Source organism: Hipposideros armiger, unplaced genomic scaffold (genome assembly GCF_001890085.2).
Source record: "Hipposideros armiger isolate ML-2016 unplaced genomic scaffold, ASM189008v1 scaffold_184, whole genome shotgun sequence".
In the NCBI taxonomy this organism is placed as follows: domain Eukaryota; kingdom Metazoa; phylum Chordata; class Mammalia; order Chiroptera; family Hipposideridae; genus Hipposideros; species Hipposideros armiger.
The window spans coordinates 1,010,497-1,026,790 of record NW_017731534.1 but is presented as its reverse complement, the minus strand read 5'-3'; the positions used below and the strand labels follow the sequence as shown (position 1 = coordinate 1,026,790).

Below are 16,294 nucleotides of genomic sequence, written 5' to 3'. Positions count from 1 at the left end.
GAGCAAAAAATGGCAAAATGTTAATGTTGCTGAATCTAGGTGGAGGGTATATGGATGTTCATTATATCATTCTTTCATATAAATTTGAAGTTTTCCAAAATAAAAGTTTGAGTGGAAAATTTCACCAGGAAATTTATTTTTGTGTGTGTGTGTGTGTGTGTGTGTGTGAGAGAGAGAGAGAGAGAGTGTGAGTGTGTGTGTGTGTGTGTGTGTGTAGGTGTACACGTATATAAATTTATATTAGTTGGCTAGGGCTGCTATAACAAAATACCACAAGCTGTCTGGCTTAAACAGAAATGTATTTCTCTTGGTTCTGGAGGCTAGAAGATATAATACAAAATGAAATTGTCCTGCTTAGTGATACTTACCCTAGAGCTTTCTATTAGAAATGAAAAAATACTCAAGATTGCAGGTAAATATGTGGTATTTATTTATGCTACTGCCTCTGGTAATCTCTTATTTGTGTTACTATCTGTAGCCAAACTCTGCAAAGAGAGATACAAGTCAGTCATTGGCAACTACCAAAAATAATTGTTTTAGTCAAAAATCATCAACAGAAGCTAAAATTAGTGGGTGAAAATTTGATGAGCCATGGCACAGCAGAAAAATTTAGGGAAAAAATTACCATGTTGCTTCATTATTAGTTAGCATCCCAAAACTTCAGACAACAATCAAATTATATGTACCTATATAAAACAAACCACATTATCATTGCATCTGTGAAATGAGGCTATTATCACCGAACACTAATAGGTATGTAGAAGAATTCAGTGAAATAAAGTGTTCTAAGCTATTATAATAATATAATGCCTGGTAGACTAAGTACTTAATAAATAGTGGGTATCACTAGTAGTATATTCCAATTCCAAATGAGCTGTGATTCTGCTTTAAGTTGGTGTTGCTGTTGTCTTATACCTCAGGAGAAAATCACCTTAATCCTGAAAGCAATGAACTTCATTCTTACATACACATAAAAGACCGATCATTACAATTCTACACTGTTGAATTATTGTGAACAAATACAACACAGAAAAATCATCACATTCTTGAGGTAACAAATCACCAAAGGAATACCAAAGAAATTTTGAAATGAAATTGAAAGTTTTAACTTACTGATTGACTAAATCAGATCCCATCTTAGAGCCATCTTCTGCCTCCTCTTCCATATCAGAGTCCATACCATTGTCACCTTAGAAATGAAAAAAACTATTGAAAAGCATGCTTATAAAATGTCAGAATGATTTAATTTTAGTCATTATGCAAAAAGTGTCATCTTTAAAAGTGATACAGATTAAAGAACTTTATAGTTCATAGGGAACTAAAAGCAATGAGAATATAAAGCAGAAAATAAAAATTATTTTAAGATAAGTCTTTGCATCTCCAAAATTAATTTTACAGCATTTTTTATTTCATTTTATTATTGTGTACAAACTTATGCTCTTACCTATTCTCTTGGGATGGAAAAACCACACGTACATCAAAAAGTCTATTCCTGAAATGCTATTCTGATACGTAAACTATATTTCTCTGTACAAAGAGAAGTAAAAATACTTTTCAATGATTACTCAATAATGAAATAAAGTAATATTCAAGTAAGAAAAATACCTCAGGTTTATTCTGAATATAGCATTAACTAAAACGTTAACAGAATGTAGAAATATGTATTCTTACCCTCAAGAATCTTCATGATATTTTTTTCAGACAGGAGCTCTAACTGTTCTTGGCACAGTTTTTTAATTTCTTCTATTGAACAGTTCTAAAGAAAATGATATTTAAAAAATGCATCTATGTAATGTAGCGCCAATATAGGTAAACTAGATAACAGCAATCATAAAAACAATTCCAGTTAGCAAAATCTTACAAATTAAAAGTCACATAAATCTTTTCATGGGATGAAATCTGAAAAATTGCCAGTTAACATGTGAACAAAATAATTTATAAGATTTGAGGAGAATCTACAGTTATGTTTACTATGAAAGAACAAACTAAAGAGTACATCAGGAGCCCAGATATTAATAGCAGCCTACGAGTATTTATGTTAGGTACTTCCTCTAAAGTTTTAAATATCAGCTCCATACATCTTAGATCTCTGATTTTGGGCTTAATTTGTCAAAGTCCTATTTCCACAGCTCTAAAATTAGAATATCATGTATTCCCCTGAATAATTTTCAGAAATAAACATATGAAAACATTTATAAATTTAATGAAATACAAGCTACTACCAAACATCCTTGTACATTGTTATACAGCAGTATATTCTTTCTTAAAGCACCAGAAAGAATTATTATACCTTTAATTTAATTACTAGCACTGCCTAAAGTTCATAAAATTATTTCCAAAATGTCAAAAAATTTCTTACCTAAGCACAGTAAATTGTCCCAATTTTTTCTTGGCAAATTTTTACATACACAAGGCCAGTTATGGTTCTACAAAATCCTTTATATGTTTTCTGGTAGCTTGTTTTAGTTGAAAACATCCAATTATAATTTATATTAAGTGGACTGATTGCTACAAAAAAGGTTTTTGTATATTTCTATGTATGTGTATAGTCTGATAATGTACATAATGAAGTACCTTTAACACATCAGGAAGCATCTTCTGTAACTTCTTCTCTCCGATGATACAGAAACACTGCTGCAGCATTTCCTTTTTGTCTGATATATAGTAACTAACCGGTTTTAATGACACAGTCAGGTCCAGTCCACCTTCTTCAAGGTCACTGTGCTCTGCCAAAAATAATTCTTTTTCCAAAGTTGGTAAAAGATACTTGGTTTCCTAAAAGAGAAAAAGAACTATTAAATAATTCTACTTGAAGTGCATTCAATACGTACATAATGTCATTACATTTTCATTTAATAAATTCTTCTTCATTAAATATTTCTATGTTCTTGGTTTGCATAGATTATTTACCTAAAACCATGGGAAAGAATTCTAATACTAATTCTTCAGTATTCTTTGAACTTACTTTCCACACTGCAATTAACTCAAACAGCTAAAATAAAGTGAAGAGATAATATCTTAGGGCACACAAATGAAAATATACTCAATATTGAATGACTTTGGGCCTGCTTGGGACGCCAGCTCTGAGCATCAGGGCCCCAGTTCGGATCTCGCATGTGGGCCAGTGACACTGCCCTTTACAGCTAAGATGGTGAACAACAGCTCGACCTGGAGCTGGGCTGCCACGAATAGCCGGCAACAGCGTAGGCTGCAGCCACTGCTGCAGTGGGCTGCCATAAGCCACCGTGAGTGGCTGGCAGCTGGCGTGAGCAGCAGGCAGCCAGTATGAGCTGCCAAGAGCCGCCATGAGTGGCTGTCCAGAGGCTGGTGACCGATCTGCCTCACCCGGGAAGAGCGCAATGATAATACCAACATGGGCCAGTGAAGCAACGTTCTCCACAACTAGACTGAAGAGCAAAAGGACAGCAACTTGTCTGTTCCCCTTCCCCTGAATCCCCAGCGCTATTCCCCTCCCCCAATTCCCCAATAAAATCTTTGGGGGGAAAAAATATTGAATGACTTCTTACAATTTTAGACTTCTAAAGAATTAGACTACTCCTTGGCCATTCACCCAAAAATTGTATGTATGCACGGTCATTATTCTTAAATTTCATATAAAGAAATGGAATAGCAAAAATATTACAAATCACAACTATTATATAGTAAAGTATTATTGCTTACCGGGAGCTATTATTGCTTTTAAAAACTGTTATATAATTTAATCGTATTTAAAGTAGCCAAATAATTTAAGACGTTTATGTCAATTTTACCACCCATCTCCCAAATCTATGCAGTCTCTCCAAGTTTACTGTCATAATCCTGGTTCAAAGTACCCTAACCTTTTGCCTAGATTACCTCAATTGCCACTTAACAGGACTTGCTGCATCTAATCTGAGGTCTCTCAAATGTGTTTTGTTACCAAATGGATTTTATAAAATGTACACATAACCTTTTTTATAACTTTTCTAGTACTTCCCCATTTATAACCTTTCAGTGACTTTCCACTGCTTTTAGGGTAGCATGGCCAATTGGGCACTTCATGCTCATTCTTTGTGTTTCAAACATAATGACCTTCTTTAAATTACTCAAATATAACCTGTTCTGCCTTCACCTCACACAGGCAGGGCTTTTGTGCATATTGTTCTTCTGCCTAGGACATTCTTTCCTCCCCATTCCCCTACCACATACACTATACTCCCAAGATTAACAAAGTCAGGTATCAATTCAAAAGTTCCTCCCAACTATATACCTCAGATAAATTTGTTATGTTTTCTAATGGAATTGTCTAAAAAGCAGTTTCTAAAAAAGCCAATTTTAAAAGATGCTATAATTAGACTGAAAAAAGTAAAGAAGGTCAGCTCTTGTTCTAACAGCTCACAAAATAATTCAAATGTTTGTGAGAATGTAGAGTAACTCTCATACACTGCTAGTAGGAATATAACATGGTGCAGCCACTTTGGAAAACAGTTCGGCACTTCCTCATACAGTTACTGTATGCCCCAGCAATTCCACTCTTAGATATACAAGATATGATAAAAAAAAATATGGTAAATGCTGCTTCCAAGTGCCATCCAACAGAAAGACAGGGATCTTCTATATGGGAAGTGGTGCATCGAACCTTAGTAATAGTTTGTGACAAGTTTCAACTTGTTTTGTGCAGTCAGTTGGGTGTGAGCTACGGTTGAAAGAAGATGTGTTTTAAAGTGTGCCATAAATCATCCTCCACCATGACAAAATGCTCCATGTCACACATCGTTTATTGTATATGGCAATTTCTGTCAAATAAAAACATTACGGTGTGTCCTCATCCACCTCATTCACCAGATCTGGCACCGTGCGACTTCTGGCTCTTCCCCAAAGTCAAAATGATTCAGGACATTGAAGCAGTCACGACAAAGCAACTAAAGACACTCATGAAGGAGGACTTCCAGAATTGCTTCAGAAAGTGGCAAGAACGATGGGATAAGTGTGTTCCAAGTAAGGGGAGTATTTTGAGGGGAATTAATGGCAATGTGTCTTTTACTGTAATAAATTTTTTATAAACATTCACTGCATTTTTTATCACATCTCTTGTATCTAAGAGAAATGTAATCATATGTCTGCACAAAAACTTGTACACAAATGTTCATAGCAGCATTATTCTTAATAGCCAAAGGTGAAAGCAATCCAAATGTCCACCAAGTGACAAACTGAAAAACCAAATGTGGTATTATTGAGCCATAAAAAGGAATGAATTTCTGATCTGTGTTACAACATGGATGACCTTTGAGAAAACATGCTAAGTGAAATAAGTCAGTCACAAAAGACCACATACTATATGATTCTATTTGTATAAAATGTCCAGAAAAGGGAAATCAATAAATCTATAGAGATAGGAAGTACATTACTAGTCGCCTACGGAGGGAACGGGGTGGAAATGTGTATTAGGGATGACAGCTAAAAGGTACACATTGGGTTTTCTTTTGGGGGATGGGAGGGTGACAAAACTATTTTTGAAATTGACTGTAGTGATGGTTGCACAACTCTGTGAATATACTCAAAACAACTGAGCTGTATACTTGAAATGGGTGAACTGTATGGTATATAAATAATATCTCTATAAAGCTGTTATCAATAAGTAAGTAAATAATAGGGAACTCAATACACATATAAATATAATGACACTTTCAGATTTCTGAGATGTTATCTATTAATATATGCCTAACATGCAATTTCTTTTTTTCCTTCAGAAATACACTTCTCATTAGAAATAGGGTTTAGTTATGGATGCAAATGTTTACAACTTAGCTATTGGTCTCAGCATTATGGTCTCAACATTTAAGATATGGAAACTACTTCAGATAAGAATGATGATATACAAAATTAAATCTAGAAGGGGTGGGAAAACTGAATAGATCTATAACTATCAAAGAATTTGAAAGAAAGAGTTATGGGGGGGGAGAGCCTACCCCTAAAAAAACCTACCAAATGCAGATAGCTGTATGCTGTATGGTTCAATGGTCAAGTTTTGACAAATCTTGGGAAAAAAACATAAACTTTTCTGGAAGACACCAAAAAAAAAAAAAAAAGCAAAGATTCCCAGTTCAATCCAAGAGGCTAGCTGAATCTCGCTAGGAAAACCAGAGAAGATAACTACAAAATTAAAAACCATAAGCTGATTTAACTTAGGAACATAGACACAAAAAATACTGAATTCCAGCCAAATACAACAACCAAACCAACGAACCAACTAGGATCTATCTCAAAACTGCAAGGACAGTTCAATATCTGTTAATTTTTTCAACAAAATTACATTATTTGACTACAAGAGGAAAACTATGTGATCAGGGCCAGCCGAGTGGCTCAGTTGCTTAAGAGCTCGCTTGGGAGCAACAGCTCTGAGCAGCAAGGCCGCGGTTCGGATTCCACATTAAGGGCCAGTGACGCTGCGCCCTCTACAGCTAAGATGATGAACAACAGCTCGACCTGGAGCTGGGCTGCCCTGAGTTGCCAGTGACGGCATAAGCTGCAGCGGGGCTGCAGTGGGCTGCCATGAGCTACATGAGTGGCTGGCAACCAGCGGCTGGAAGCCGGTGAGAGCTGCTGTGAGCGGCCGACCAAGGACCAGCTACCGATTGCCTCACCCGGGAAGAGCACAATGATAATACCAACATGGGTCAGTGAAGCGACGTCCTCCACAACTAGACTGAAGAACGAAACAGTAATTTGTCTACCTGTCTGTTCCCCCTCCTCGATTCCCCAACGCTGTTCCCCTCCCCCAATTCCCCAATAAAATCTTTAAAAAAACAAAACAAAACTATTGATCATCCCAACAGGAGGCTATAAAATCGTCTGATATAACTCTATGACCCTCATCAAAGTAGGAATTTAAGAAATTTCCTTAACCTGATCAAAGGTATCTTTCAGAATCGGTGGTAAGTATATTACCGGTAGAACCTTCAAAATGTTCCCACTAAAAAAGGGATTAGCAAAGAATGTCTACTATCATTGCTTTTGTTGAACACTACACAACAAGTATCAAAGAATGCCTATTATCGTTGCTTTTGTTGAACACTACACAGAAAGTATCAGCTACACCAAAAGAACAGAAAATGAGAAAAACAGCGCTTAAAAAGGAGGTGACAAAACTCTCACTGTTAGCAGAAATTTTTTTGAGAATCAATTTTAAATTAATAACTAATAGCATGGCTAGAAACAAGAAAATGCATAAAAATAAAAGGCCTTCTAGGCTTCCACAACTCCCAATTTAAAGATGTAATGTTAACAAATATTAGAAGAAAATGCAGAAGTTTCAAAATCTTTGATTAGGAAAGACCTTTCTAAACAACATACAATCCAAAAGGCATCAGAAAATAATATTAGTCTTCACCACAAAGAAATCAAAAGCTTCAGTACACCGTGGCCAGTTATAGAAACATTTACAATATACAGTACTTTACAGAAAACATTAGAACCAAGACTTTATGTAGAGAGATGCATAACTTATCAGTAAAATGTTGAAAACAATGAAACTAAAAAATAGTTTAGGTATATCCAATTTACATAAGAAATAAAATGACAAAAATATCAAAATGTTCAATCTCACGATTCATCAGGAAATACAAATAAAACAAATGCAACATTAATTACACCCATTAAACTAACAAAATTTAAAAACTGGACATAGTGAAAATTTTCAGAGGGGTATTCTTATACACTGTATGGATTATAAATCAGTAAAGCCTTCAAAGTATATTGAAAGCATTTGGTTGTACCTACCAAAATTTTTTAAACGAATAAACTGACCCAGCAATTTCACTTCTGAGTCTCCAACCTAAAGTAACTGTTGCACAAAACGTATGTACAATGGTGTCCATTTTCGTATCACCTCTTTAATAGCAAGATAACTGAAAATCTAAATATTCATCAAAAAGATACAATAACATGTCATGCAGTCACTAAAAAATAAGGTACTGCATATATAAACACCCCCTCACCACCACCACTCCCCCGCCCCATCCCAATAATGCAGCGGTACTATCTGATTCAGTGGGGTCAATATCACAACAAAGCCTATGTGGAGAAACTTGTGTACACACACCCGACAAGAATTAATGAAGAGACTGTGTATCAAACTATTAATCCGGAGGGAGGCTTAAAGAGAGACTTGCACGCTTTTCCCTTTATTTCTGTGTTGTATAATTTTAAGTGTGCATTTATGCACTTATTTTATAATGTATTCCAAGCAAATGATTTTTTTAAACGGCGGTATCTTGGCAGGGCGATGGATCATAAAGAACATGTCTTTTCTATAGTCAGATACTGGATACAAATCCAGGAGTGAATAACAAACTGTGGATAAACCTCCTTAACCTCTGTGAGCCTCAGTTTTCTCTTGTAATGTGGTGTTAATTATAACCTATTAAAAGGTTAAAAAGATGGGAGAAGTGCAGCTTGGCTTGCAAGGGCATTTCAGGGAGACTAAAGAAACCACAAGAGTGCAAGGGGCCAAAAATAAAACGAGTTAGCTATCAGCAAATCGAGGAACTTGAAGTTCAAGACACGGGAGTGGGGGTTCACCGGGACTAAGGAACATGAACCTCCAGCACGGGTGGGACCGTGGGATCGCGGCGCTAACACTGAGCTAGAGCCGGCGCCCCATCCCACTACTCGTCGCCCGCCTTCTCCCGAAAATGCAGCTATCCCAGAGCAGCGAGGAAGCACACACACACCTGTTGCAGGGAGCCGGAGACGCAGGAAGATGTGTCGGTGCTTCTCCGCTTCCGGCGCTCGCTGCGCTCCACGCCGCTCCCAACGCCCGTGATGCTCCCGGTGAAGCCGGTGTTCCCACAGCAGGTTACGCTCCCGCAGCCACTGGTGCTCCCGCAGCCGCTGGTGCTTCCACTGCCATTGCTGGCGACGGCAGGTGTCAGGTCCGGCGCCGGAAGCGCCGCGGCCGCCTCCTGACTGCTCCGTTTGCGCCTCTTCTCCCGGGAAGACTTCTTCCCCGTCATGATCCTTTTGCAGTGACCATTTGGAGAAAGCCCACCGTCTCAGAAGCGACCGACTGCACGCTCTGGTGGGCGCGGCGGTAGCTGGCGCCGCAGGTGTGCGTCACTTCCGGACTCGTCGCAGACGCCGCGAGGCGCCTTTGTAGGCGATGCGGGGACCAATAACGCCGCCACTGCTAGCCAGGGAGGTCGGTTTGAATTTCCCGAGGGGCTGACCTGTTTTGTCTAATTAGAGTTTTATTCTTTTTTTACCTCTACTGAGGCCGGCAGATGGAGCTTTACAACAGCCCTTTGCCTTATTGATACTGCTTTTCTGTCTTTGTCAATATACAAATGCACAGATAAAGGTGTACTTTTTGATTCTCCAATTTCATTTCTCTTTCAATTTTTATTTATAACACTAATAGCATTATAACAATAAAGAGAATTTAGGGAAACCTTCATGATCATCACCTGGGCAAATTTTTTAAAAATTTATTTTAGGGAATTGTACAGTATAGGGTCTTGTGCTTCCTTGTTTTTCCCCATTTACACTGATTTCTAGGCATGATTCCTTTTCACTTTTAAAGGCACTCAGCTCTAATATTTCATTGTATTTATGAATTTAAGTAATATTCAAATACTGGTGTTTAGGTTGTTGACATTCTTTCACGTTTCATTATAATCAGCTATAAACAGCTTAAGAAAAAAACTGTTATTTCCCCTATGGTATTTTGTACTCCAAACAGAAATTGATCAAAGGATATCAACATCTTATTTTTCTTGTTCTATTTAATCAATTCCTTGGAAGAAGGGCTGCACCATCTTAAAATGTCACCCATACACTGAAATCTTTTAAAAACTTTGTTCTTAAAAAATGTATGATACTATTAGATTTTTAATTTGCATTTTTTATTTACAATGTTGAATACTTACCGCTGGTTGGAACACTATTTCCTCATCAAATCATCTGGTAATAAGTTTAACAATTTACTGAAATCAGTGTGTTGACTTTATACATTTACATTGTGTTGGTGAGATGGGAGAGGGCAGTGGGGGTAAAATATTGTTAGCATATCAGTGTTCCTCCCTTTTTTACCTTTTGAATGTTCTTTGAACACAGCAGTCACTTATTGTTAAAGAATATGGTAGCCATGTGTTATCTATGAAGGGAATGCTTGATAAGCACTTATTATGTGGCACACATTTTGCTAGGCTTTTATATAAATATCTTATTTCATTCTTCTATTTCGTTGAAGTCCCAATGTACATATGATTAAACGGGCTGAGGTTAAGCAACTTATCTTAATTCATTTGCAAGTGGTAAAATGTCATTGAAACATATGCCTTTTAACTCCAAAGCCAGTAGTACTCTTTCGCCATATTATTATACTGCACCTTTGGTTGCTTTTACTACTGAAAATTTTAAATGATATAGAAATAAGCAAACATTTCTTGAATTTATTAGTTCCTTTGAGGACACAAGACTAAAAGAAATATGGTTTGAAGGCTTGTTTGAAGCCACCTTCTGCTCTGTGTATCAAGCTTACATGCCTCTATCAGAACCGTAGTTCAAATGAAGTGGCTACCAGAAATTGATATTTTTCTCCATATCAATATTCCAGTTTTGCCAACATCATTTATCAAATACCATTCTCTTCTCCATTGTTTTGTTAATACTGACTTGTTATATAAAGATTTACCTGACTTATTTTAGTTTCTTCACCTGTAAAAGTAAGATTACTAACAGTACTTACTCCATAGGGATAATGACGATAAACTTAGAATATGAAGTAATTGCTTAATGCATGATATCTTATTAACCTTGTGTTCTTTACAATGTTACCTAACTGGTTTGCTTTAAATCCAATTGCAAAACATTGTATAAACATTGCTATATCATTTTGATGAAAATATCATTGCCATTTGGACATTTTACTTTCCTGATTTATTACAATGTGTTCAGGAACCCCAAGCTCGTTTTAAGCCCCCGGACCTCATTTTAGGCTTAGGACCGACATCAGCCTACCAAACCTGTAGAAGGGTGTTAGCTTTCTCCTCTTTAAAGATTCCATTGCTCACTGTATTCGGAAGACATTTTCCTCCATGACAGGCACCAAAGTGGTTTATTTGTTACCCTCAAAGTCAAGATCCTGCCTTTCTTAGTACCCCCAGAAAACAAGCATCCTAATTTTAAACATTAAAACTTGATAATCCCTTTGGGAAGCAGACAGATAGGAAATAAAATATGAATGAAAAAAACTTTAACAATATTACCCATCTCTATTAAGATTGTAACTAGAGGCCAATTACACCCTATTTTTGTTCTAACCGCCTGTAGTTAGGGGAAGGGAAATGTGTTTCAGGAAGCTCAGGTATGATGCAATCAGGTAAAAAAAATAAAAAACAAAAAAACACACACATCACCTATGATATATTCTTGCTATTATATATTAATCTCAATCTCACCAAGCCTCTGAGTTTAGCTTTCAGTTCATAGGAAATAGAAGGTGTGGCAGGCATATTCTAAGGTCCCCAGTGATCCCTTTCCTTGGTATTCACAGCCTTGTGCAATCCACTGATTGAGTAACTTGCTTCCAACCAACAGAATACCTTGATATTTAGAGGATAGCATATCTGCAATTATATTCTGAATTTAGTCCTGCCAGCAGACTCTTCCTTGCTGGCTTTGATGGAGCAGTCTGCTATGACAGAGAGGCCCATAAGAAAATAAAACAAGGGCAACCTCTGAAGTCCTCATCCAACAACCTGAAAAGAATTGAACACTTAACCATGTAAGGGAGCTTGGAAATGCATCCTTCCTCCGTCAAGCCTTCAGATGAGAGCCCAGCTGTGGCTGACACCATGATTGCAGCTTCATGTGAAACAAAGAATCAGAGGACCTAGTTAAAGCTGTGCCAGGATTCCTCACTTACAGAAAAGTTGAGAAAATATGTTCTTTTAAGCCACTTAACTTTTGGGGTAATGTACTAAGCAGCAATAGATTACTAATACAGAAGGGCTATAGGAATATATTGGGTTGTCAGAAAAGTCATGATGTATTTTGTCTATGCTTTTCAAAGGTCACTCTTTTATATAAAGAACAATGATCAATGATATATTGCCCGTTTTGTTTGATAACCTCTTGCCATCTTTAAGTGAGCTTCATAATTCCTTGTTCATAGAAGGACCTGTCTTCATTTGTGAACAACTGAACAAGGTGCTGATTTACAGCCTCATCTGAATCAAACGTTATACCACACAAGGAGTTCTGAAGAGCATGAAACAAATGGAAGTCTGAAGGCACAAGGTCAGGCGAGTATGGTAGCTGTGGCAACACATTCCATCCAAACTCCAATCATTTTTGACAGGTGATCAAACTTATGTGTGGTTTACGTTGTTTTGATGGAACACAACTCCTTTACAATTAACAAGCTCTGGATGTTTCTGGATGATGGATTCGTTCAAACTGTCCAATCGCCGACAGTACACATTCTAATTGATTGTTTGGTTCCTTGGTAGGAGCTCGAAAAATCACGATACCTTTAAAATCCCACCACACTGAGAGCATAACCTTCCTCTGATGAATGTCTGCTTTCGATGTCGTTTGAGGTGAATCATCATGTTGGGACCAAGACCGTTTGCACACCACATTGTTGTAAACAATACACTTCTCATCACCAGTTATCAGTCGCTTCAAAACAGGATCGTTTTGGGCCGGCCGAGAGGCGCGTTGGTAAGGAGCTGGCTTGGGACGCCAAAGGGCCCAGGTTCGGATCCCACATATGAGGGCCAGTGACACTGCCCTCTACAGCTAAGATGCTGAACAACAGCTCAACCTGGAGCTGGGCTGCCATGAGTCGCCAGCGATGGCATAGGCTGCAGCCCCTGTGGCAGTGGATTGCCATGGGCTACCATGTGTAGCCAGCAGCCAGCGTGAGCGGCCAGCAGCTGCCGTGAGCGGCCATCCAGAAGCCGGCGACTGATCTGCCTCGCCTGGGAAGAGCACAATGATGGTGCCAACTTGGGCCAGTGAAGCAACGTCCTCCACAACTAGACTGAAGAACAAAAGGACAGCAAGTTGTCTGTTCCCCTTCCAATTCCCCAATAAAAATCTTTAAAGAAAAACACAAAAAAACAGGATTGTTTTCCTCATGTTTAATTGAGATGTTTATATGCGCAAATGGACTTCTGAGTTCATGTGGAACCCAAATATCGAGCTTGCTGACATATCCCAGCCTCTTCAGGTGGTCGTGAATGCTTGAATGATGGATGTTCAATGTTTCTGCAATCTCTCGTGTCATGTAATGTGGGTTTGACTTGATCAATGCCTTTTTTTGTCATCATCAACCTTGGTGGGCCTCCCTGACCGAGGAGCGTCGTTGAGATCAAAATCACTAGCACGGAATTTCGTGAACCATTGCTGGTACTGACGTTCTTGTAGAGCATGGTCACCGTAATCTTTATGCAACTTTTCACAAGCGTTCTTCTCTTTATGGAAGTAAAACAGTAAAATATGGCAAAAATACAGTTTGGTCTTCTGTCTTCAACTTGTACAATCTCCAAAACTCAACAAAATCGCTCAATTTTTTCTTTAGAATGAAGCTAGTACTGTCAGCTGTCAAATGACATAGCAATAACATAGATGCAAATGACTCTAGTACTTCCCAAAGTGAACTAGTGCCATCTGTTGCAAACATGCGTCATGACTTTTCCAACAACCCAATATTTGAGAAATATAAAGGAGGGCACTTCACATTCTGGACTGGCCTAGACACTTCAAAGTCAATGATTGGATGGATGGATGGATGGATGGATGGAGGAACTGTTATAGATCGAGACCAAAGAGACATATAACCAAATAAATATATTGTGAACCTTGATTATTTAGATTAGGTCCTTTAAAACAAAAGTTATAAAAGGCAATAAAAGTTATAAAAGTTATATTCTGAGGGCAATGAGGACATTTGAATATGGACTGGACACTGAATATTATGAAAGTACTAATTCTTGTCAATGCAATATTATGGTTATAAATAATATTCTTGAAAATGTCCTTATTCTTAAAAGATACATATTGAGGTACTTAGCTGATAAGTACAATAGCTGTAACTTATTTTTAAATAATTTCAAAATCATATTTGGCAAAATAATAATTGTAGAACCTAGTTGGCAAGTCACTGAGTGTTCACTGTACTTCTTTCAACTTTTCTGTACGTATGAACATTTTTGTAAAAAATTGAAGGGAAACATGGAAAATGATGTAAAGTCATCAAAATTGAATTTATAATCACAACTACATGGTGTGCTATGGACTGAATGTTTGTGTCCTCCTCCAAATTCATATGTTAAAACCAAATCCCCAGTGTGATATTTGGAGGTTGGACCTTTGGGAAGTGATTAGATCACGAGGGTAGAACCACATGAATAAGGAGACCCCAGAGAGCTCCCTTCTCCCTTCTGTCAAGTAAGGACACAGGGAGATGACGGCATCTAGGAACCAGGAGGTGAGCCCTCACCAAATACCAAATATGCCAGCACCTTCATCTTCTCCCCAGCCTCCAGAACTGTAGTAAATGTTTGTTGTTTAAGGCACCCAGCCTATGGTATTTCTGTTGTAGCAGCAGACACTATGTATAATTTTCTATAGAAAAATACATTAGAAATTAGAACAATTAGAAACTAGTTTTTAAAAACAAATAACATTTCCTAATCTGGTGGGTAGTTTATATATAGCTCAAGACCTGTAGGAAGCTTGATATATCACAAATGGTCCTCTATACATTATATCATTTCCCCACAAAATAACCATAAGATACAGTGATAACTGCTAAGGAAATTATCCCAGGGCCGGCCGAGTAGCTCAGTTGCTTAAGAGCGTGAGCTCTGAGCAACAGGGTCGCAGGTTCGATTCCCATATGGGCCAGTGAGCTGCGCCCAAGCTGAGTTGCAGCTGAGCTGCCAACAGGTGGTAGGATGGCTCAGCTGGTGAGAGCACGTGCTCCTAACAAGGTTGCTGGTTTGACTCCCGCATGGGATGGCAGGCTATGCCCACCCACAACTAAGACTGAACACAGCACCTTGAGCTGAGCGGCCGGGAGCTGCCGTTGGGCAGCGGGATGGAGACTAGACTTAGAGCTGAGCTAGCTGCGCCCTCCACAACTAAGATGGAAAGACAACTTGGCTGTTCCCTTCCCCCAATTCCCCAATAAAATCTTAAAAAAAAATCCCAACTATCCCAGTCTTATCCCCAGAATAATCTTTGTGAAGAATCTATTTTTAGCTATGCTTCTTCCATCATTTAAGATTATGAGGTAGATAAAAAAAAATTTCATTGCATTGCTATTTAGTTATAAACCCAGCAAGTCATGAAAAAAAAAGTCACAATAGTAACATGATCATTTTAAAAACATAATGGCAGGCACCTTGAGCTGAGCTGCCGCCTGGATGACTCAGTGGATAGAATGTGCACTCTTTAACAGCAAGGTTGCCGGTTCAACTTCCACATAAAAATAAAATAAAATAAAAATGTAATGGCAGATAGAAGATAATGCAGTTATGAAAAAGACAGTGATAACTTAGCTCATCTGCAGGCAACAGTGTTTTACAAATAATATGAAGGATGTTAACTCTAAGACTTTTACCAACTGGAGGTCATTTGGCAACATGTATCAAATGTACAAAATATACATTAACTTGACCCACCAATTCCATGTGTAAAATGTATACTCAGAACTCCCAAAACACTTGTCAAATAGCTTAAAATTGGAAACAATGTCAGATAATAGGAAATGGGTATATCCATATAGTATTTATTAAGGTGGAAGTAGCATACTATATATGTCAAGTTTAAAAATCAGGTTATTGAACAATGTATGTCATTCCTCTTAAAAAAATATAAAACACATGTTTACATACCTATTAATATGCCATAAAACATTAAGAATGGTTCTTTCTGGGTGGTGCAATTACAGGAAATTTTTATTTATGTAAGTGTCTTATTCAACAAATATGTATTTTTATATTCTGAAAAAAATATTAAGGAAATCGTGGAAAAAACTTTAACTGAAAAGAAAAATCTTTAAAATATCTAAACCACCATTTAACACTTATCTTTCAAGTGGAATTTATTTTTCCTTATCTAAACTGTATTTTGTAACTTCAATAAACAAGAAATAATGGTATAATAAAATGTTATTAAAAGACTTATACACTAACAGGAAGCAAACAGTGTTTAGTTTTCCACCCCTCACATTTTGAAGAGTAAACTCATTCTTAACCAAGACTCTACATCCAGTGGTTCCTAGTATTTAAATATATTGTAG

At 37.5% G+C, this 16,294-nt stretch overlaps 1 protein-coding gene across 1 annotated transcript in view; it reads right to left on the bottom strand.

Moving 5' to 3' along the window:
• CAAP1 (caspase activity and apoptosis inhibitor 1) overlaps nt 1-9,071 on the bottom strand; it is a 48,059-nt gene extending 38,988 nt beyond the window's left edge. Inside the window, exons 1-4 of the mRNA XM_019652662.1 lie at nt 8,712-9,071; nt 2,575-2,775; nt 1,672-1,756; nt 1,114-1,189 (exon numbers count right to left, since the gene is read on the bottom strand). Coding sequence (XP_019508207.1) covers nt 1,114-1,189; nt 1,672-1,756; nt 2,575-2,775; nt 8,712-8,993 — 644 coding nt within the window. The 5' untranslated portion in view covers nt 8,994-9,071. The remainder of the gene's footprint in view (nt 1-1,113; nt 1,190-1,671; nt 1,757-2,574; nt 2,776-8,711) is intronic.
• Nucleotides 9,072-16,294: the final 7,223 nt, after the last annotated feature.